General features: G+C 40.2%; 1 protein-coding gene across 4 annotated transcripts in view; it reads right to left on the bottom strand.

Annotated features, from left to right (window-relative positions):
* Positions 1-2,120: 2,120 nt before the first annotated feature.
* TGDS (TDP-glucose 4,6-dehydratase) overlaps positions 2,121-23,733 on the bottom strand; it is a 31,202-nt gene continuing 9,589 nt past the window's right edge. For 2 of the 4 annotated variants that reach the window (XM_054242166.2, XM_078366607.1), the window contains exons 6-12: positions 22,007-22,105; positions 20,905-20,964; positions 19,803-19,846; positions 19,055-19,220; positions 18,383-18,441; positions 17,630-17,727; positions 14,700-15,513 (exon numbers count right to left, since the gene is read on the bottom strand). In XM_054242166.2, the coding sequence (XP_054098141.1) occupies positions 15,443-15,513; positions 17,630-17,727; positions 18,383-18,441; positions 19,055-19,220; positions 19,803-19,846; positions 20,905-20,964; positions 22,007-22,105 (597 nt within the window). In that variant the 3' untranslated portion in view covers positions 14,700-15,442. Of the gene's footprint in view, positions 8,021-11,778; positions 12,462-14,699; positions 15,514-17,629; positions 17,728-18,382; positions 18,442-19,054; positions 19,221-19,802; positions 19,847-20,904; positions 20,965-22,006; positions 22,106-23,733 lie in introns of those variants that run through there. The other 2 variants (XR_008475199.2, XM_017969953.4) reach the window with 2 other exon arrangements.

The following is a 23,733-nucleotide window of genomic DNA, read 5'->3' on the forward strand; positions in this document are numbered from 1 at the left end:
TTATTGAATCCTGCTATGGAAAAAACAAAAAAGGTATAAAAAAAGAGACTTTTGGGGGAACATGGGGAAATTAGAATATGTATATTAGATATGAGGGAATAAAATATATTACTCCATTCTCTTAAGTACAAAAATAGTATGGTCATTATGTAGGAGTATGCTACTGGTTTCAGAAGATTTGTGCTAAAGTATTTAGAAGTGAAGTATTTAGACAGCTACAACTTAATTTTCAAGCACACACACACATTTTCACACACATACAGGAAAAAATCAATATGGCAAATGTTAACAATTGTTAAATTCAGGTAAAGACATATATCAATTTTTCCATATGTTTAAATTTTGTATAATAAAAATGTAAACAAATTAGTCTTGTCTTACAGATCCTAGAAATTTTGGATTTTAATCCTATTTTTATTAAAGACTGAAGAATTTTCCTTCTTATTAATAGGATTTTAGGCATGGAAAAGTGATTAGAGATACATTTTGTGTAAATGAACAGACCTTTCCTCAAATCCACAAACGGCCTAAGTAGCCTCTTTATCTTTTTATTGCTAAGGCTTGTCTGGAACATACCAGGACCATATTTTTTTAATTCTCGAGTCAGGATATGTGGTCTGGAAAAAAATTTTTTTCTTGCTTCTGCTTTTACTCATAAGAAAGCCTTATGAAAGCATACAAATCAAAACATTCGTAGATATAATTTTTTATTTAATATATAATGAATCACCTTTATTTAAAAATCACATAAATGAAATTATGCTGTTTCAAGGATTTCAAACATATAGTTTCCATGTCTTGTAATCAACTCCAATGTGATTTACAGCAAAATCTTTAACTTTACAAGGTCAGCTTAATAATCTACCATAATGTATGTGAGGATAAAAATGTCTTCCTTGTCTTTTAACTTTTAATTTCCTTTCTGAATCAGGCTTTGAGTTTTGCTTTCATAGTTACGGAGGAAAAGCAGATTGCAGTAATTAGAATGCTGGAGTAACATCATCTAAAACTATGGTTTGATTAGTCCATTAACTTCAGCAACCACAATTTCAACTCCTGACAATTTTAAACTGATTCAATTTGAGCGATGTGGTACACTATTCCTTTTTTATGAATGCTGCTGAAATATTTGCAGAATAAGTCAGAGGTAGCATACTTATTTAGAGTATTACAAGAGCAAGCCAGGCATGGTGGCTCACGCCTGTAATCCTAGCACTTTGGGAGGCCGAGGCAGGTGGGTCGCAAGGTCAGGAGTTCAAGACCAGCCTAGCAAGATGATGAAACCCTGTCTCTACTAAAAATACAAAAAATTAGCTGGGCATGGTGACGGGCACCTGTAATCCCAGCTACTTGGGAGGCTGAGGCAGAGAATTGCTTGACCCGAGAGGTTGAAGTTGCAGTGAGCTGAGATCGTGCCACTGCACTCTGGCCTGGGTGATAGAGTGAGACTCCATCTCAAAAAAAAAAAAAAAAAAAAAAAAAGAATATTACAAGAGCAAAAGAAAACCCTGCAGAGCAGGAAATCAATTTAAGAGAAATGTGCATTTTCTAAATATTAACATATAGAGTCTTCATTTGACATCTAATATCCAAATAGCTATAATGGCCACTTTCCTTTAGAAATTTTTCTTCTCAGCAAAGAAACATTGCTTTATATTTTCACTTAAGTTTATTCAGTTAAACAAATGTGAAGGGCAGAGCTCCAGAGCCATTTTAAATTTTTCTGGAAATAGAAATATGTTTTACAAGAGCTTATCTGGCTTATTTTATGTACAATTTCTCATTCAGGCTTACAACCTAAAAAATATGCTTTCCCTCCTCTCCTACCCCTACAGTTAATTCTCACAACGATCTTCATTAAGAGAGCAATGTTTTCATTTCAAGTCAATAGATGAGGGACTAGGCAAAGTATAGAACCGTTATTAGACACGCAATTGGAGAGCTTTCCAGAACAAGGATACCTTGGAGATAGTTCCAGACCACTGCAATAAGGTGAATATTGCAATAAAGCAAGTCACAGAAATATTTTAGTTTCCCAGTGCATATGTTATGTTTACATGATATTGTAGTCTATTAAGTGTGCAATAGCATTATGTGTACAAACTCAATGTACGTGTAACTCAATTAAAATATTTTATTGCTAAAAAATGCTAACAATCATCTGAGGCTTTAGTGAGTCATAGCAGAAGGTCTGGCCTTGATGTTGATGGCTGCTGATTTATCAGCGGTTGCTGAAGACTGAGGTGGTTGTGGTAGTTGTAAAATAAGACAATGATGAAGTCTGCTGCATTGACTCTTTCCTTTTGCGAAAGATTTCTCCATAGCGAGCCACGCCGTTTGATTGCATTTACCCACGGAACGTCTTTCAAAATTAGAGTCAAAACTCTCAAACCCTGCTGCTGTTTTATCAACCAAGTTTATGCAATAGTCTGTATCCTTTGTTGTCATTTCACTCACAGCATCTTCACCAGGAGTAGGCTCCATCTCAGGAAGCCACTTTTTTTGCTCATCCGTAAAAAGCAACTACTCCTCTGTTGAAGTTTGATCGTGAGACTGCAGCAATTCAGCCACATCATCAGACTCCACTTCTAAATCTGGTTCTCCTGGTATTTCTACCACACACGCAGTTACTTCCTTCCTCCACTGAGGTGCTGAACCCCTCAAAGTCATCCATGAGGGTTGGAATCCACTTCGTTCAAACTCCTGTTAATATAGACTGACCTTCTTATGTTCTTAATGGCATTTGGAATGGTGAATTCTACCCTTTGTCCAGATCCATCAGAGGAATCACTACCTATGGCAACTATACACAACTTATTTCTTAAATAATAAAACTTGAAAGTCAGAATTACTCCTTGATCCATGAGGTACAGAATAGAAGTTGTGTTGGCATGCATGAAACATTCATATCCTTGTAAATCTATATCATACCTCTTGGGTAACTAGGTGCCTTGTCAATGAGCAGTAATATTTTGAAAGAAATCTTTCAAGTCATCTAGGCTTTGTTGTATCATTTTTAGACCACAGGAAGTGTAGATTTAGCATAATTTTTCTTTTAGACATAGTTTTGCTCTTCTTGCCCAGGCTGGAGTGCAATGGCGCAATCTTGGCTCACTGCAATCTCCACCTCCCGAGTAGCTGGAATTACAGGCATGTGCCACCATACCCAGCTAATTTTGTATTTTTAGTAGATACAGGGTTTCTCCATGTTGGTCAGGCTGGTCTCAAACTCCTGTCCTCAGGTGATCTGCCCTCCTCAGTCTCTCAAAGTGCTGGGGTTACAGCCGTGAGCCACTATGCCTGGCCGATTTAGCATAATTCTTTTTTTTTTTTTTTGAGACAGAGTCTTGCTCTGTCGCCAGGCCCCAGGCTGGAGTACAGTGGCACAACCTTGGCTCACTGCAATTTCTGCCTCCTGGGTTCAAGCAATTCTCCTGTCTCAGCCTCCCAAGTAGGTGGGACTACAGGCGCACCCCACCACACCCAGCTAATTTTTGTATTTTTTAGTAGAGATGGGGTTTCACCATGTTGGCCAGGATGATCGCGATCTCTTGATCTCGTGATCCACCCGCCTCAGCCTCCCAAAGTGCTGGGATTACAGGCGTGAGCCACCACACTTGGCCGATTTAGCATAATTCTTAAGGGCCTCAGGATTTTCAGAATGCTCAATGAATATTGGCTTCAACTTATAGCCACCAGCTACATTAGCCCCCATTAAAAGAGTCCTCTGAAACTTTGAAGTCAGGCATTGACTTCTCTTCTCTAACTATGAAAGTCCTGGATGACATCTTCTAATAGAAGGTTATATTGCCTACATTGAAAATCTGTGGTTTAGTGTACCCTCATCACTGGACCCTCATCAGTGACCTTATCTAGATCTTCTGGATGATGTGCCGCAACCTCTCCCTCAGCCCTTGCTGCTCACCATGCACTTATATGTTACAGAAACAGTTTCTTTCTTTGAGTCTCATGAACCTCTGCTAGCTTCCAACTTTTCTTCTGCAGCTTCCTCACCTCTCTCAGCTTTCACAGGACTGAAGAGTTGGGCCTTGCTCTGGATTAGGTTTTGGCTTAAAGAATTGTTATGGGGTCGGAGCAGTGGCTCACACCTGTAATTCCAGCACCTGAGAGGCTGAGGCAGGCAGATCACTTGAGGTCAGGAGTTCCAGATCAGCCTGGCCAACATGGTAAAACCCTGCCTCTACCAAAACTACAAAAATTAGTCGAGTGTGGTGGCAGACGCCTGTAATCCCCACTACTTGGAAGGCTGAGACAAGAGAATTGCTTGAACCCAGGAGGCAGAGGATACAGTGAACTGAGATCGTGCCACTGCACTCCAGCCTGGGTAACAGAAACAAACTCCATCTCCAACTGAAAAAAAAAATGAAATGTTGTGGATGGTTTGATCCTCTATCTATAAAACTCAAACTTTCTTCACATTAGCAATACGGCTATTTCACTTTCCTATCATTCATGTGTTCACTAGAGCATCTCTGTTAATTTCCTGCAAGAACTTTTCCTTTGCACTCACAACTTGGCTAACTGGTACAAGAGGCTTAGCTTTTGGTCTGTGTCGACTTTTAAAATGCCTTCCACACTAAGCTCAATCATTCTAGTTTTGATTTAAAGTGAGAGATGTGTGACTCTTTACTTGAAAACTTAGAAGCCATCGTAGGGTTTTGCTGTTGTTGTTGTTTGTTTGTTTGAGACAGAGTCTTGCTGCCACCCAGGCTGGAGTGCAGTGGCACGATCTTGGCTCACTGCAACCTCTGCCTCTTGGGTTCAAGCAATTCTCATGCCTCAGTCTCACAAGTAACTGGAATTACATGTGTGCCACCACACCCAGCTAATTTTTTTTTCTTGAGATGGAGTTTTCGCTCTTGTCACCCAGGCTGGAGTGCAGTGGCACGATCTTGGCTCACTGCAACCTCTGCCTCCCAGGTTCAAGCAATTATCCTGCCTCAGCCTCCCGAGTAGCTAGGATTACAGGTGCCTGTCACCACACCCGGCTAATTTTTATATTTTTAGTAGAGATGGGGTTTTGTCATGTTGGCCAGGCTGGTCTGGAACTCCTGACCTCAGGTGATCCACCCACCTTGGCCTCCCAAAGTGCTGAGATTACAGGTGTGAGCCACTGTGCCCAGCTCATTGTAGTGTTATTAACTGGACTAATTGCAATATTGTCTCAGGGGATAGGAAGGCCCAAAAAGGGGGAGAGAGATGGGAGAAAGGCCCATTAGTAGAGCAGAACATAACACAACATTTATCAATTAAGTTGGCCCATATTATACGGGCATAATATGTGGTACCCCAAACAATTATTCTAGGAACACCCAAGATCACTGATCACAGACTACCATAATAGATATAATAATGAAAAAGTTTGAAATGTTATAAGAATTGCCAAAGTGTGACAGAAATATGAAGTAAGCACATGCTGTTGGAAAAATGGTGCCATAGACTTGCGTGACTCACGGTTGCCACCAATCTTCAATGTATGAAAAACACAATTATCTGCAAAGCACAATAATGTGAAGCACAATAAAATGAGATCTGCCTGTCGTTTGGAGCCAGGGGAAATAGATGAACTAGAACTGCTTCTTTTGCTCTTCAAAATTTACTTAAGTAGAGATAATAAAAGGGGGCTTCCACTTCCTAAATTTGGGACAGAAAGGTTACATTGGTAAAATATAATTGTTTATCACTGGGTAACATTATTTTTAAGAGTATGGCAATTAAAGCATAGTGAGTTTAGCTATAAAACACGACAGTATTAAAAATGCTATTAAAGCTAAGGAAGGATCAAATAATAATTCATCAAGGATAGAAGTTTCTATAAAGAAGCACCAAAGTGAGAATTAACAGTCAGTCTTTCTAAACAATAACAAAACAAAAGTGCAATCAGACAGAAGACTTGGAAAACTGGTTCACCTCTTTCTTACAGTGTGAGATCTGAAGGAGAAAGTGAGCTTTATGCAGTCAAATGGGGTGTAAAAATGCAAGAGATTCGTCCTGGGGCGTGGAGGGAGGAGAAAATATGTGTGTGAGGAGGGAGGATGCAGGAGAGAGAGGGAGAGAGAAATTGAGAGACAGACAGTGGCAAACGCCCTACTCTTTAAAAAACCTGTAAATGAATAAAAATGCTGAATATCTAGGTCTGGGAACAGGGTGGTGATTACACCCACAGGAGCTCCACGTCTAGTGAACCACACAGACCTATAAACAGGTAAATTGTATGAGTACAGTGTGATGGTAATATGGAGGGCACAACTTCAATATCTGCAGGTGAGGTCAAAGAGAGACTCAAGCTTCTAGAGATTTTAGAAGTGCAATAAAACAATTTTTGCATCTTTCCCACTGACAGAAATTAAAGGTCTTTTAATACCCATGGCTGACTAGAGTGCAGGAATTTCATCTATATCGTTCAAATGTTAAGTGCACGTACTTTTGGACCCAGATATACCATATCTAGGCATTAATCCTTCAGAAATACACTCTCCTGTGTACACACAGGTGTACACTGAGATGGTCAATGCAGCATTTTTTCAGTAGTTGTAAGAGTATAAATTTATGGCCTTCGAACGTGGCTGTACCTTCACTGGGCAGTGATAGAGCTGCTGCTCTCATTCTCCTCTGAGACTACAAAACTCACTTATCTCCTGTTGCCTCCCCCACTTTCAGGAGCAAAATTGAGGCCATGGTGAATTCCCTCACATCCCTCCCAAAAAGTCACTGTATCCAATCTCATCTCAACTCCTGCCATTACTGATCCAGAAAGATGAGACCAACCCCATCCCCAAATGAGTCCTTCCCTAGGGAGCCCATTTCCATGGACACTGTACTCCATTAATTACATACTCCTGAATATCATTGATCTTTCTTCATCTATTGCTCATCTCTTCAGCTTATAATCATACAGAAGTCCATTCCATGCCAAAAACAAAATACAGCAGCTTCTGAAGACCTTTCCTTAAGCCTGTGCCTTCCTTAGGGATGGCCCCATCCTGACTCTTCTCAGCTCATTGAAAGGCTAAATTCCATTTTTCTATCCCTTGATTCCTAATTACTATTCCATCTGTATTATCCAGAGGCTCTCTCCCTCTTCTCACACTAGAAAATTTGCCCCCACGTTGCCAAAAACCAGTGGACACTTTGGTTTTGCCTTACTGAACTTTGGCTGGCCGTCTGCTGGTTACTGAACGTCTTTTCGTTTTGCTTTGGTGGCATTATTTCTTCCCTTATTCCTCTCCTCCGACTATTCCTTCTTTATCGAACTCCCAATCTCAGGTGATCCGCCCGCCTTGGCCTCCAAAGTGCTTGGATTACAGGCGTGAGCCACCACGCCTGGCCGACTACTCCTTCTTTCTTATTTCAAATTTGATTGATGGATTGTTTTTTAAGGCTAGTCAAGTGAAGCAGTGGGAGTGATTTTTTTTAACCATTCCTTCTTAATTTCCTTGGGCTGCTTGCCTGCAACTTACATATTGGTGTTTCTCATGGCTTGTCCGTAAATCATTCCACCAACCATCAACCCTGTCATTCCATATACTCTGCTTGGGGGGATTTAATCCACTTTCAGATGTTAATAGCCATTCAACTCCCAAATACCTATCTCTACATCTTGAGCCCTCACCACCAGTCTGAGCTTCAGATACACATACCTCACTGTTGACCAGGTATCTCTACTTAACATGTCCCATGGACCCTTAAAGCTCAACGTCTCCCAAGCTCAACATCTCCTAAATGTAATCCACTATCCTCCACACTTTCCAATCCAACATTAAAAACCTTAAAACACCACCCACATCAAGAAACAGCACCACCAATGTATCATCAGTCAGTAAGTTTTTACATCTGAAACATTCCCACGTCTGTCCCAGACTCTCCCTGTTTGCAGTGCTGTGCCTTAGGCCTTATCATCACCCACCTGATTTACTGCAACACCTTCATAACTTCAATCCCTGCAGGAACTCAATCTTGTCTTCCTTCAATTCATCTTCCACAGTATTGCCAGAAAAAGCTATCAAATACGTAATTCTGCAGTCAATAAAAATGGCAAAAGATCTCATAATATGTAAAAACGTTCATGATATACCACTACATGAAAAAAGAGGCTCTATAACAGTAGGTCCATTATGATCCTCTACTTGGTTTTTAAAATGTTATGTATAAATGCACCAAAAACTGAAATGACATACATCAAAATATTAACAGGAATTATCTTCCAGTGTTAGATTATGGGTGATTTTCTTTTATTGATTAGTTTTCCAAGTTTTCTATAATGAGCATGTTATTTTTGTAACTACAAAATAGATAAATCCTACAAATCTAACCATGTCAATGTCTTCCTTAAAATCCAGAATTAGCTCTTGGCTAGTAGGATAAAGTCCAAGCATCTTACCATGGCAGACAGGGCTCTCCATGACCTGGCTACCACATTCCTCTCCAGCCTCATCTTCCCATCTCACATTGCAGAAGAGTGGCTTTCAAACATTAGGGGGCATTAAAATTACTGCCCCCTCCCCGCCCCCCGCCAGTGTTTCTGATTCTGTAAGTCTGGGGTAGGGCCCAAGAATTTGTATTTCTATTTTTTCTTTTTTTGAGACAGAGTCTTGCTCTGCCACCCAAGCTGGAGTACAGTGGCACAATCTCGGCCCATTGCAACCTCTGCCTCCTGGATTCAAGTGAATTCTCCTGCCCCAGCCTTCCAGGTAGCTGGGATTACAGGTGTGCACGACCACACCTGGCTTATTTTTGTATTTTTAGTAGAGACAGGGTTGCAACATGTTGGCCAGGCTGGTCTTGAACTCCTGACCTCAGGATCCACCCACCTTGGCCTCCCAAAGTGCTGGGATTATGGGTGTGACCTACTGCAACCAGCCTAGAATTTGTATTTCTAACAAGTTCCCAGGTAATGTGAATGCTGTCTGTCCAGGGCCACGTTTTTAAAAATTATTATTATGGCAAAATACACATAATGTAAAAGTCACGTTCAGCCACTTCTAAGTGTACAATTCAGGGGTACTAGGTAGACTCAATGTTTACAGCCATCACCATTGTCTGGTTTCAGGCCTTTTTGCATCATCCAAACAGAAATTCTGTACACATTAAACCATACCTCCTCCTTCCCTTCTCCCTCAAGCCACTGGTAAACCTATGATACTATATCAATTTGCCTACTCCACGAACCTCATTTAAGTGGAACGACACCACTTTTGTCATTTTGTGTCTGCTTATTTCACTAAGTGTAATGTCTACAAGGGTTATCCCTGTCGCAGCAAGTGTCAGAATTCCAATCCTTTTTCATGCGGAATGATATTCCATTGTATACGCCATTTTGTTTTATCCATTTATCTGTTGATGGACATTTGTGTTGTTTCCACCTTCTGGCTTATTGTGAATATTGCTGCCATGAGCACTGGTGTGCAGGCATCTCAGTCTCTGCCTTCAATTCTTTTGGATATATCCCTAGAAGTGGAATTGCTGGATCGTATTAAAATTTTATGTTTAATATTTTAAGGAACCACCATATTGTTTCCACAGAGGCTGCAACATTTCACATTCCCACCAGCAATGCACCAAGGTCCCAATTTCCCTGCATCCTCACTGACACTGTGTTTTTAAAAAAAATAATAGCCATCCTGAGGAGTGTCAGATGATATCTCATTATAGTTTTGATTTCCTTAATGAAATGAAGACACATTTTGGGAATGACTACGCTAGAGTAAAACTGATGGCCTGTTGGTCCCTGAACACACAGCATTATTTAAAACTTGGTGCTTTCACTCTGATGATCCTTTTGCCTGGAATCATGCTCAGCTTCCTCACTAACTCCCACATATTCTTTAAGTCACGGCTCAAATGTCATCTCTAGCAAGCCTTCTAGGAATCTCCAAATTAGGTAAGCTGAGTTTACAGAACCTGGCAGCAACTGGGGCAATGAAGGTGGAGGTAAGGGAGGTGGGGGAGGGCAAGGCATTGGATAAAAAGCAAGTGGTGCGGCCAGGCACGGTGGCTCACGCTTGTAATCTCAGTACTTTGGGAGGTCAAGGCGGGTGGATCATGAGGTCAGGAGATTGAGACCATCCCGGCTAACACAGTGAAACCCTGTCTGTACTAAAAATACAAAAAGTTAGCCAGGCATGGTGGAACGTGTCTGTAGTCTCAGCTACTCGGGAGGCTGAGCAGGAGAATCACTTGAACTCGGGAAGTGAAGGCTGCAGCGAGCTGAGACAGAGCCACTGCACTCCAGCGTGGGCAACAGAACGAGACTCCACCTTAAACAACAACAAAACAAGTGGTTCGGTTACGAAAGTCTGTATAGAGGGCAATTAAACCCCAAGAACCCTTCTCCTCTAAAAATGGCAATTAAATGGTCTACCATTTTGATTTTCCTTTAAGAAAAAGCTTGCCATTTAGCTGGCAAGAGTGCAGTTAGCAGCAGCTTCCACTTGCAATTCCTTCAGGATCCCCCCGGCCATTTCTAAGTAGCCCCTGGCCAATGACTGTGCACAATAGGAAAGCCTGCCCTTTCTGCCCAGGTGGGACATTTTTCAGGATATTTTGCTCTGCAGACCCCTGTGGAGCTGGGTGAGATTCCGAGGCTCACTAGGCCAACCCTCGTCCTCGCCCCTTCCTTTTCACAGGTGTCTCATCTACACTGCAGCCTGAAGATTTCTCCTGCCCAATTATGCATCTTCCCTTTTATATCTTTCACAAGCATCAACTCCCCTCCCCATTAATAAACTGGGACCTCTAATTTGGCCTCAGCCACTACTTCCCAGAGGACTCAAATGACACAGTCACTTCTAAGAGTGATCGAACAAAACAGTTGATAAGATGGGTTTGGACTGGATCCCTTTCTGCCTGGCTGGTCATAAGAATATCATCCTGGGGGGCGCAGGGGGCACAAATAGTCCCTAGCATTAGGCAGCGACGCAATTGCTAAAACTTTCATGGTGGTGACTCAGGAGAATGTACCTGGGAAGGGGACCACCTTGCCCTGCTTACTACAATAATTCAGGCACTTGAAAAGCTCAGGAGAACAAGTCTTACAAGGGCAGTGGAATTGTTGGTCTTTAAAAAGTTGTACTGATGCTCTCCAGAGGTGTAAGGAAAAGCTGAGAACAAGAAATAAGTGACAACTAGGTGTGACAGCCTTATCATAAGGTGGGAGACCAGAAGAAGGTCAAGACCAAACTCAGGGTTTAATAGTTTAAGAGCTGCAGACATCTTTAAAGGAATCCACTCAGTCTCATCTTTGTGTCAGCATCCCAGCTTTTCCCAACCAGTGCCCTAACCGTGGCTTATGCAAACTTAATAAACCTGCCTCAGCTGAGCCCCTGCCTCGTTGGGAGTGTAAATAAAAAACAAAATCACAGCTGGGAGCAGCGATCACATGAGAACTTACCATCGCGAAGACAGCGTCAAGCCATGAGGGATTCGCCTCCATGACCCAACACTTTCGAACCAAGGCTGAGACAGGAGGATTGCTTAGGTCCAGGAGTTCAAGACCAGCCTGGGTAACATAGTGAGATCCTCTGTCTCAATTTAAAGCACAAAAATCACACCTTGAAGGAGATAAAGATGATGCCACCCTTGAGGATCTCAAGGATACAGAGAGGCCCCCACCAAAGCTCTAGCTAATTCACCAATCTGGCCACTGCTGGCACTGGGTAGATCCTGGGGAATGACTGCAGTCAAGGCCAGCTCAATTAAGTGGCGGCTCAGTATTAAGCTGTTCTTGTACTGCTGTAAAGAAATAGCTGCGACTGGGTAATTTACAAGAAAAGAGGTTTAATTGGCTCTTGGTTCTGCAGGCTGTACAATCATAGCACTGATGTCCCTTGGCTTCTGGGCGGCCCTTTGGGAGGCTTTACCCATCACAGAATGCAAATTGGGAGCAGGCACATTACACAGTGAAAGCAGGAGCAAGAAAGAGAGGCAACAGGGAGGCAGGGTAGGTATCACACACTTGTAAACAACCAGATCTCACAAGGACTTCCTATTGCAAAGACAGTGTCAACCCATGAGGGATTCTCCCCCATGACCCAAACACCTCCCACCAGGCCCCACGTCCAGCACCAGGGATTATAATTCAACATGAGATTTGGGTGGAGACAAATATCCAAACTTTTATACCAGCCTCCAATGGTAGCTGCTGTGCTCATGTGGCATCTTCTTTGCTGAAGCAGATGAGAAGGCTCCTGGAACACAATATCCAGCTACTGATCTGCTGAACGTGTTCTTTTCCATCTCAACCATAAACGATCAGAAACCGGCTGCATTTGCAGTTTCACCTTAGGGCTATGTAAGTTCTGCTCTTCTCGGAGACTTGGGTCTCCTGAACGTCCTGCAGAATGGCACACATCTATCACGCTGATCAGGCAGAATTAGCAAAGGTGGCTAGCACCCTGATGGCTTTGGTAATTCACATTCACCCCAGAAGGTGGAGATATAACCTGATGAAGATTCAAGGACTTGTGATTTCAGTCAAGTTTTTAGGAGTCGAACAGTCAGGGTGTGCCAGAACATGCCCTCCATATAGAGGTCAAACTGCTTTATCTTCTATCCCCTTTCACAAAGAAAGAACAGAGACTAGCTTTGGGTTCTGGAGGGCACACATGCCACACTTGGGGATACTGCTCCAGCTCCTATATGGAGCGACAGAAAAGGCTGCCACCTTTGAGGGGTCTAGGACGGGAAAGAGGTCTGCAGCAGGTCTAAGGTGGGGTGCAACCATTCCTGCCATTTGGGCTACATGATGTGGTAAACCCTATGGTGCTGATGGTGTCAGTGGTAGAGACAGATGTAGTGTGGGTTCTATGGTGAGACCCAGTGGAGAATAACCATGAAGTTTTCATGGTTAGACCTGAGAAAGACCATTCCAAGCACAGTGGAGAATCATGCTTTTGGAAAACAAATTACTGTGCCATGGTAGAGCCAGAATGCTTGACCACAGGACACCAAATGACCATGCATCTAGAACTGCCCATATGTGCTAAGTTCACTTGGACCCACTGCTAAGGGCTGGAATGTGTCTCCCTCAAATTCTTCTGTTGAAGTACTAACCCCTAGTACCTCAGAAAGTGACTATACTTGGAAACAAAGTCTTTTAAAAGGTATATTAAAATGAGATCTTTAAAATACACCCTGATCTAATATGTCTGGTGTCCTCATAAGAAGAGAAAATTTAGACACAGAGTAAAGATCATGTGAGGACAGACGATGGCCACCTGCAGGCCAAGAGGCGTCTGCAGAAACCATCCCTGCTGACACCTTGATCCTGACCTTGGGCTTCTAGCTTCCAAACTGTGAGAAAATTAATTTCTGTTGTGGAAGCTACCCAGTCTCTGATATTCTGTTACGGCAGCTCCGGCAGAGTAATGTGCTCACCTGCTCAGAGGCAGGTGGAGCCAGCAGCAGTCCATTGGAAGGTGGAAATGGCACATCTGGGATCGACCATGAGCAGAATGGGAGAGCATAAGTAAATTGCAAGAGCAGGTAGGCCAGACTCCCATGTCACCGCATTAGTTCTTTATACCTGTAGCCACATAGAGGGTCCCATACAACCAACTGAAAGAAGAAAAAGCTGATCTTAGTTTATAGATGGGTTGGCCTGTTATGTGAATAAAAGCCAACAATGGAGGGTGGCTGCCCGAAAGCCATGCAGGGTGGCCTTAAAAAGAATATGGAAAGAGAAAACCTTTCAAAGAATAAAGCTTCAAGTAGTATAGCTGCTCATGCACTATGTATCCTAGTGACCTGTGGTGAGAATATACATTTAGTCATGAGCAGCAGCCTGGCTAGATACTTTGGGGCTTAGAAGGAAGAAGTGTAGAGAAGCAGAAAACAAGGAAGTAAAGGTTGGAGAAGTGTGGATGGGCCTATCTATGGGAGAGGATGGGGAGTATGAAGATCTGTATATTCCATGTTAACAATGACTAGAAAGCAACCACCATAGCAAAAGGCACTGAACCATCCAGTAGATTAAATGACTTGGTCAGTTAACTTTAGTCAGCTTTCATCATCAGCCACCCCAGAACTACCATGATGAACATCTGAATGGAATAGGCCTCACTGTACAGATGGTCCCTACTCTTGCGACCCACAGCACGAATTCTCACTTACCACGGCCAACCGAGCTATTGCCACCTGTGAATATCACACCCGCTGGCAACAGAGACAAATGCTGAGTCCCCAGTATGGCACTATTCTTCAAGGAAACCCATCAGCTACTTGGTAGCCCATGAACTCCACTGGGCCCTTTCCACTGTGAAAGGCCAGTAGCTGATTCTCACAATGGACACGGGTTCGCCTTCCTGCTTGCACAGCCTGCTCCATTTTGCTTCCTCCCTCTTTTATCGTTATAGGCATTACGTTGTCTCAGCATCTGCTTCCTGAAAGACTCAACTGACACACTAGTCTTTCCTCCCTTTCTCTCTAGAAAGGGGAAACGAGAAACTGAACAGAAGAGGTACGGACTTAGGGACCCCTAAGCACACAGGAGGCTGGTATTAAGGTTATTTTTAAAGTGTAAGACTTTCTAATGAGGAATTATGAAGCCTCCACAACACAATCTGCATTCTTAATCGAGGGTCACCCAGCTTCTTTTCCCTTTCTCCACCCAGTAGCCAGTTACTTTTTCATGTCATTGTAAAGTCTTTAGGGCAAAGAAGGATTAAAAATACATACTCAAGTTTTTAAATTTTTCTATAGCAAAAATGTATTATTTTAAAAAGCCATATTCTACATTAAATACATTCAGATATTGACAATTTTATAAATAAAATCATTTTAAACAGTAAATACATGATAAATTTCTCTGATACAAGGTTTTATATAGGTCAACTTATTCACAATGAATTGTGAAAATATAAAAACTTTACATTCTTGAAAAGTATTCAACGTAATCAATTTTACAAAATTATCAAAAGTTAAAAAGTGCTAGATATGCTAGTATTTTGTTCCACTATTAAAGCAATGATAGCTAATCGGATCTTAGAAAAGGTGAATTAGGGCATAAGACTCATCCTATATTGCCTAAAAACGAACACTTCAGAGAGTTTCTTAGGTACTGGGATAGGCTGGGAAGCTGAGTTCAAAACCAGTGAAGGCTGCCATCTGTCTGGCACCATTACCCATCACGGTTGTCAGAACCAGAAGACTTCTTCCTGGCTCCCCTTAGGGAGAGTCTTCTACGCCTGCTATTTCCTAGTTTCCAGGAACAAGCGTTTCAGAAAGAATTTTGACATTTAAATCCTTTGCCAGTACTGAAACTCTCCCAAAGATTGAGGCAGTCTGCATTTGAATTTTATAGAAAAAGTCATGAATCTAATTCCAAATGAAAAGAGAGCACTTCATTTGCCACTTGACTTCATATCACTTGCGGAGGTAGGATAATTTTCTCCCTTGACAACTGTCCTGACTACATAAATGGTGATTATACTGGAAAGGGTTCTAATGCCTTTTCCACATTCTTCCAGTTGTGAAAATTCTCTCTGTACCATTCAACTAGTAGGAAAAAACAAAAGACAGAAAGAAAGAGAGAAAGAGAGAGAGAAATAGAGAGAAAGAGAAAAAAAAAGAAAAGAAAGAAAGAAAGAAAGAAAGAGAGACCAAACATCAGTTAACCAACATTTACTAAGTTCCTGCCAGCTAAGTCTTGCCCATCAGCTAAGCAGCAGATAAGGGCTACGTAATAATATAAACAATTTGATTTTAAAGTTAACAATGAAGTTACTCAGAAGACATTTAAATCACCTAAAAAATTTAGAATTAAAAATCAGCCTTTTTTTTTTTTTTGAGACAGACTTTCGCTCTTGTTACCCAGGCTGGTGTGCAATGGCGCGATCTCGGCTCACTGCAACCTCCGCCTCCTGGGTTCAGGCAATTCTCCTGCCTCAGCCTCCCGAGTAGCTGGGATTACAGGCATGCGCCACCATGCCCAGCTAATTTTTTGTATTTTTAGTAGAGACGGGGTTTCACCATGTTGACCAGGATGGTCTCGATCTCTTGACCTCGTGATCCTCCTACCTCGGCCTCCCAAAGTGCTGGGATTACAGGTGTGAGCCACCACGCCCGGCCAAAAAAGTCAACCATTTTTTTTCTTTTTAACTTCAAAAGTCATTCAATACTAAACTTGTTGGTACAGATATTTGAGACATTTTGATTTTAAGAAATTTGGGGTATGGGAAATAAGTCATCTGCCCTGGTTTTAAGGTGATTTTATATAGTAAAGTATAATACAGTGTTTGGTCACATAAATATGGTAACACTGCATCAGAGGCACAATGAGATTATGTGAACTTCCTTGTATTTTTTTTTTTTGTAAGAGATGAGGTCTCACTGTTACCCAGACTAGAGTGTAGTGGTGCAATCATAGTTCACTATAAACCCAAACTCCTGCTCTCAAGAGATCCTCCTATCTCAACTTCCTAAATAGCTACAGGCATGTGCCACCATGCCCTGCTGATTTTTTTACTTTTTGTAGACAGGGTCTCACTATGTTTCCCAGGCTGGTTTCCAACTCCTGACCTCAAGGGATCCTCCCACTTTTGTCTCCCAAAGTGCTTTGATTACAGATGTGAGCCACTACACATGGCAGCTTCCTTTTATTGGTATGTGAAAGTGGCCGGGTGTAGTGGCTCACACATGTAATCCCAGCACTTTGGGAGGCCAAGAGGGTAGATCACCTGAGGTCAGGAGTTGGAAACCAGCCTGGACAACATGGTAAAACCCCATCTCTACTAAAAATACAAAAAATTAGCCAAGTGTGGTGATACATGCTTGTAATCCTAGCTACTCGGGGCTGAGGCAGGAGAATCGCTTGAACCTGGGAGGCAGAGGTTGCAGTGAGTCGAGTTGGCGCCACTGTACTCCATCCTGGGCAAGAAGAGCAAACCTCTGTCTCAAAAAAAATTTTTTAATTTGAAATTATTTTAAATTGCTATGCCACCAGTAAAAGCTTTTTAAAAGAAATCTGATAATTAAAATTTTTTTTTTTAATATTTGACTTAAGTATTTTGTATTCCAAGCTCTGAATCAACACTTCTTTTTTCTACATCTAGGTAGAGCTTTCTCATGAATACATTTCTAAATAGTGCTTTAACATATACGCACCGACTGTACAGGTACTTATTTTAATAGATTTTTCTGCACATACTAAATTTATTTCCTTTGTTGGTTTCAATATAACAAGCCTCAAGACACAAAAAAGACTGCATTCATATTTCATCAAATCTAAGATGCCACTGATGGATCACTATTTCACATATATGTAAAAAAGAAAAAAAAGCTGCAATAATAATTATAAGGCACCAGTGATTATAAGAAGACACACCTTTCAGAAGTGCGAAGAAAGTAAAAAAATATGTACCTCAGAATCAATGACATAGGTATATTATTAATGCTAACAAGATATGGGAAGGCTGATCGGAAGTTGGTTTATAAAAATTCAAGATGTTTAGAAAACATAGGACTCTGAGTAGAAATATATGCAAGGTGGCATTTTGAAAAGAACAAATGATTCAACACAGTATTCCAGTGGTTTGTATAATGTTCTGGGAATAAGTTATTTTTCCTTTAAATTTTTCTGACTTGCCCCCAAAATGATTAATTCATAACATACTTGTTTTCTTTATTCCTTCTTTCCAAGGCACTTTAGGTCTCCATCCTAAGCCAAGTATTTTTTCTGACTTCATTGGATATCTCATGTCATTGGTAGGTCTTGGAAAACAAAACAGATTTAAAATGACATTGTAGATATATATTTACAAATTTAGATACTAGGAGATATGTGTTTATGCATTTTTACCATAACCCAAGTTTTCTCTTTACACAAATTTCCAATAGGTTTTTTGCAGAAAATTTGTTAAAATCAAGTATATAGTTAAAAAAAAAAAAATCATCCATAATACCAGGTGCCTAACCCTCTGTGTCTTATCTTCTTGTTTCAGCCACGATCTAGATATAAGTGAAGTACCTGGCCATAAAAAAAACTCTATAAACGTTCAATGAATGAACAAACAAATAAAATGTATTAGGACTCATATGCCAGGCCCTGGGTCAGGTATTTCACATGCATTATAAATAAATGTTAAAATACTTTTATAAGAAAGACGTTATTATCCCTATTTCACTCTGGAGGTTTGAAACTTCAGACTTGGAAAAGGTCAATAATTTTTAAGTCACATAGCTAGTAGGTAATAATGCTATACTTAATCTGTATGGCATTTATAATTATGGAAAAAAATGTTTTGCCAGAAAATTCAAAAGAGATAAAGTAGTTATTGGTCAAGTCCACATATTTTATGATTTTATAAGTACCTAAGATTTCACAACCTTTCCCCAGTGTTTTAACTTGGAGTAACTTGTTACTCACCTATCATTAACATAATCAACCCAATTTTCCATTTCAGACTCTGAATTGGTCTCTTTGATCTGTCAAAATGGAGACGGCTTTTGAGTCAAATTATAAAATGAGATCAGAGAATAACAATGGTATTTAATGGCTGATTAAAAAGAAAATAACTGCTTCTCAGCAGGGAAGACAGCTAAAATGAACATCATTTTAGTAACACTTTCTATACTTTATAACCTAAATTCCATCTGAAGCTCAGAGATACACATTGGATTTTGGTTATTGTTCAGTCCCTCTTTATATTAAACTAAGATTTATAATTGATGTCCCCTATGGATATTCATAACTATTAACAGTACAGATGTATATTCATATATATATGGATATTCATAATTACTAATATAATTATTTTATATATCACTGTTACTTATTTTAAGACACAATTTTATATTTCTGAAAATGAGTTGTATCTTACAATTAGGGAATGCACATTTAATGAATTATTTTTTCCTGAAAAGCTGTTACTAAATAGATGATACAACTTAAGATATAAATGGTAAACATAAACATTAATTTCATTTTCTACTTGCTTACCTTTAAATTAAGTAAACTGTATGCTATTGATTTTGCCTAAATTAATGGTTACTGCCACTAACAATTCTGAAAATACCACCCTTTTAAACAGATACATACCAGTTGTATTAGTTCTTTGGCAAGCTGGATAACCGACATTTCAAAATTGGTTCCAATGTTATAAATTTCACCTGGTTTCCCTTTTTTGAGGACAGTGAGAAATGCTTCCACAACATCAGTAGCATAAAGGAAGTTTCTTGTTTGAAGCCCTGATCCATGAATGCAACTAGAGATTAAATGAAGTGAAATCGTAAGTGTAAAAAGGTAAGCTCTCCTAAAGCATCAACTAGGTACAACTCCAGAGAAGCCAATTCCCATGGGGATCTCAGAATCTTTTACTGAAAATACAAATTATCATAGCTTTTCTAAATTTTGTTCCTATTTCTTAAATAACCTCTAAACTCTCCAAGGGTACTCAGTAGGAAAGTGGCAAACATATCAGTGACCCCTGTGAAATGTGTATTTAATTTTATACCATAAGTTTGTTGTAAAGAAATAGCTACAGTTCTATGACTTAAGTAAGGCCTTTGAGAAAGTAAAATTATATAAAAATAGCTTTCAAATTTTAATGCTATAACTCAAAGTTCTGTGATAGGTCATTAAGATTTGACATTCTCTCAACAAGTAAATTATAAAAACAAGATACAGATTATTTTAAAAACTATTACACTGGAGAAATGATTCTTACATTTAGTGGGACATTCAATTCTATGGCCTCTAAGACTTTATGATATTCAAGAACGAGTGTCACCAAATACTCTAACATACCAAAAAAAGCATATGGGTAAAAAGGTAAATAATTACATACCATTTCCTGTTGTGCTGTAGCAAAGATATAAATTTTGGAATAACCTAAAAGAATATTTAAATCAGACTGGAAATTTACTCATTAGTATGAATCTGAACTTGTCATAAGATAAAAAGATTAAGAAATATGCATATGGATTGCTTCTAATTCTTTTTATCAGTTCATAAAAAAACCTACTATAATATTTGATAAGCAAAAGAACTCTAAGGTTGCTATTTTATAAAGACAGACTACTTGAAGACCAAATGATCTGAATAGTGGAAAAATGCAGAAAAAGTCTTCATCAAACAGTTGGTCTCATCACGAAGTTCACTTTGTGCTGACTTTATAAGGGCAAATATTTGTCTCTTATTGCTTTACATATAGCACCTATGCATTAAGTGCTTGCTGAATTTATAGAAAGTAACTTCCAGTGCTCTTGGAGTCAAAGAAAAATTAAGCAAAGTAAATATTAATACCTGCAGTTCATGACATGGCCCTTTCCTTTGGGCAAACAGATCAATCCAACCAGCTAGGAAGCAAGAAAACCCAGTCTCCAAATTTAGGCAGAGTGGCCAAAGTTACATAAAATCACCCTTGATGATATAGAACCAACTGCACAGGCATTTTCAGCGTCTAAACTACATTTTTAAATTCATTACTTGTAGCACTTTCTGGAAGACATTCATGCCTACACAATAAAGATGAGCTGAGGCACAGTTAATGTATGCAAGCTTCTTGCATCACTATCTAGTGAGCTTTTGACTTTCTGTATACCCTGACATACTGGTCTGACTGCAAACAGGGAGTCAGCTACAGCATGTCAGTAGTGATGCTTTAGAGTCTTTAAAAGCACAAGGTATTTTCACATATATCATTTTCACTGGATCCTTCAAAATCCCTGCTAAGTGTTGAAGCCAGCTGGTGAGTGTCAGCCAGCTTGAGAATTAAAACCCAAGAATTCAAACTCTACATCTGAAGGAATCTGCATGTGGTGTTATACGGCATATAAAATTATGTGTAACTTACAACATATTATTTTAAACAACTGAAGAGAGGTTATTTCAAATAATGAGAAGTTGCAATCACTGAAAAATACCATGAATTCAGAAGTAAAGCTTACCTTTTCTGGATATTGATGTGGTCCATAAACATTACTGCTTCTTGTGATAACAACTGGAAACTTAAAGAATATTCAACATTAAGGCTTTTGAAAAGTCTAATAATAATGATTATTTTAAAGATGAGCAGAATTTCAAAATATGGACACTTTTGCCTAAATAATTCCACACACCTTAAGGTCAAAGGGAAGAGATATTTTTCTAATGCAAGGTTTCTAAAATGGAGAGGACAGGATTCAGATAAAGGCAGAGGTTCCAAAAGGAAGAAGACGAACATTCTTTTATTAGTACAAGAAGATGAGTATAGATGGCACATGTTTGTAAGTCTGAAGAACTTTTTAGCTGATTATTTTAAAAACCACCTCAAGGACTCTCTTCATTGTACCAATCCCTACAAATAAAAAGAGCTACTATGAAAGTAAAAAGGACTGATGCCACCAGAACCCAAATGGTCAGAGAATCTTTAGGAATTTCAAGGCTTGCCTCTCTGACCCAGTCCCTAATAACGCACAAACAGCAGAAAGCCAAATGTAGGAGATTCAAGATGAGGATTCATACGGGTAAGGCTCCCCTACTGACAGTGTCAGAGCCACCAGGGGCAAGTCTACTTCCCATTCATGAGGAGCCACGAAAGCAGAATCATGCAGAGAAGCACATCGGCAGAAAGGGGATCTGTCCTCCCTCTTCCTCCACTCAAAGGACTCCAACAGCACTCTGACTATAGCTGTGACATTCTACCTATTACTGAAATAGAAAAAAATATATATTCAAATTATTCCCTTAATGATGAACTGAATAAGGGGTAGGTCCTACTTTGTCCACAAAATAGAAAAAATTAGTTTTTAAAATTCTATAATATATACATTTTCCCAATTTATGCCTTCTACTCTAAGCATGCTGCTAAAAGCTGACTTGGGCTGGGTGTGGCTCATGCCTATAATCCTCCTAGCACTCTGGGAGGCCAAGGTGGGTGGATCTCTTGAGGTCAAGAGTTTGAGACCAGCCTGACTGTCAGATCAAGAGTGTCTCCAAAGAATAAAAAAAAAATTAAATATCTTTAGGAAAATGGAAAATGTTTCAAGAGCTTCTGCAATCAGTTCTTACCTTATATCGTTCCCAGTAAGACTGTACAAAACATTCAGCAGCTGCTTTAGATGATGCGTAAGGATTTGTAGGTTGTTTGGGTGAAGATTCATCAAATTCCTAATTTTAAAAATATATATTAAAAAAAGTATTATGCATATTTTAAGTATAAAAATCAGAGCACAGATTAAAACTTGAAATGTCAATCACCAAATTTTAAAAGCCACTTCTTAAATCTATGTGCCTGGTGTTTTCCCAAGGACATGTAGTAACTTCCTTAACATGCACAACAATCCTAGATAGCAGAGAGAGAGAGAGAGAGCAGCATGTGTAGAGGCCCTGAGACAGAAGCGTGTCCAAAGGAGCCGCAGGCAGGCTGATGTGAGGGGAGAGACAATGGAAGAGGAGGTCAGAGAGCTAGAGGAAGGCCAAAACTTTGAGGGCCACCATAAAACAACAACAGATTTTGACCAGGTCTGACTTATATTTTAAAAATCATTCTGGCTACTGTGTCGGAGCTGATGTAGGGTGGCAGTGTGCATGAAGAAAGAAGATAAAAACTGCAGAAAATTGAAAATGGTACCTCTTGAAAGCAAAATTGAGAACTGAGAAGTGGTCAAGGTCTACTTTTTCTCACTGTAAGTCTTTTTGGACTATTTGATTTTTTTTCACTATGTGCTCTGGCAAAATAAATAAAAAATCATAAAATAAAATGAGGTCACTGCAAACACTAACTATCAACACTATAGATTGGACAATGAAGTCTTCTTTGCCTAAAAACCATAATATTTATGCACGATTTATTAAAAAAATAGATTCTGGTTTATACAAGAATTTTACACTGTGTCCTTGGCATTCCAACATGTTTTCCTGACTGAAAGGGAAAGATGAACAAGCAGTGTGCTGCAGCTGCACTCACTTATGCTCTGGTCCATGGAATGATATTTATCACATTTGCAAGAGTGGGACAAAAAGGTGAGATCTGCATTTCACTGTAGTGGGGAGATCCCATCAGCACTGGAGCAAAAGGCCTCAGCCTATTTCCATATAAATAAAGTAACTAGAAATATACCATAGTAGTTATTATTCATATGTAATCTTAGTTATTCATAGGTGATCTTAATTCTTTTACTAACACCTCTCAGGTCGGAAGTGTGAACCTGGGGTGACAGTGTGAAATGTTTTTGTTTTTTCTTTTTTTTGGGGATGGAGTTTTGCTCTTGTTACCCAGGCTTGAGTGCAATGGCGCCATCTCGGTTCACGGCAACCTCCGCCTTCTGGGTTCAGGCAATTCTCCTGCCTCAGCCTCCTGAGTAGCTGGGATTACAGGCACGCGCCACCATGCCCAGCTACTTTTTTTGTATTTTTAGTAGAGACGGGGTTTCACCATGTTGACCAGTATGGTCTCAATCTCTTGACCTCGTGATTCACCTGCCTCGGCCTCGCAAAGTGCTGGGATTACAGGCTTGAGCCACTGCGCCCGGCCGACAGTGTGAAATGAATGACACTAAGGCAAGATGCCTTAAGCCCTCTGTCACACCCGTATGAGGGCTGCTGGAGGTTGCCTCGGCTGTGCAGCAGCGCCAGCACTGTGAAAGCGCCTGCTGTTTAACCAGCTAGGGAAGGAGATGTCCAAAATGGCCGAGACATCTCCTTCCTGGGGAAATATGGAGAAAACTCTGCTTCTCCAAGCTCTTGTGGTAGGGCCTGAGGGCTGTCAGGGAGGCCCACAGATGTCCGGGGGTTAA

Source organism: Callithrix jacchus, chromosome 1, assembly GCF_049354715.1.
Source record: "Callithrix jacchus isolate 240 chromosome 1, calJac240_pri, whole genome shotgun sequence".
Classification (NCBI taxonomy): domain Eukaryota; kingdom Metazoa; phylum Chordata; class Mammalia; order Primates; family Cebidae; genus Callithrix; species Callithrix jacchus.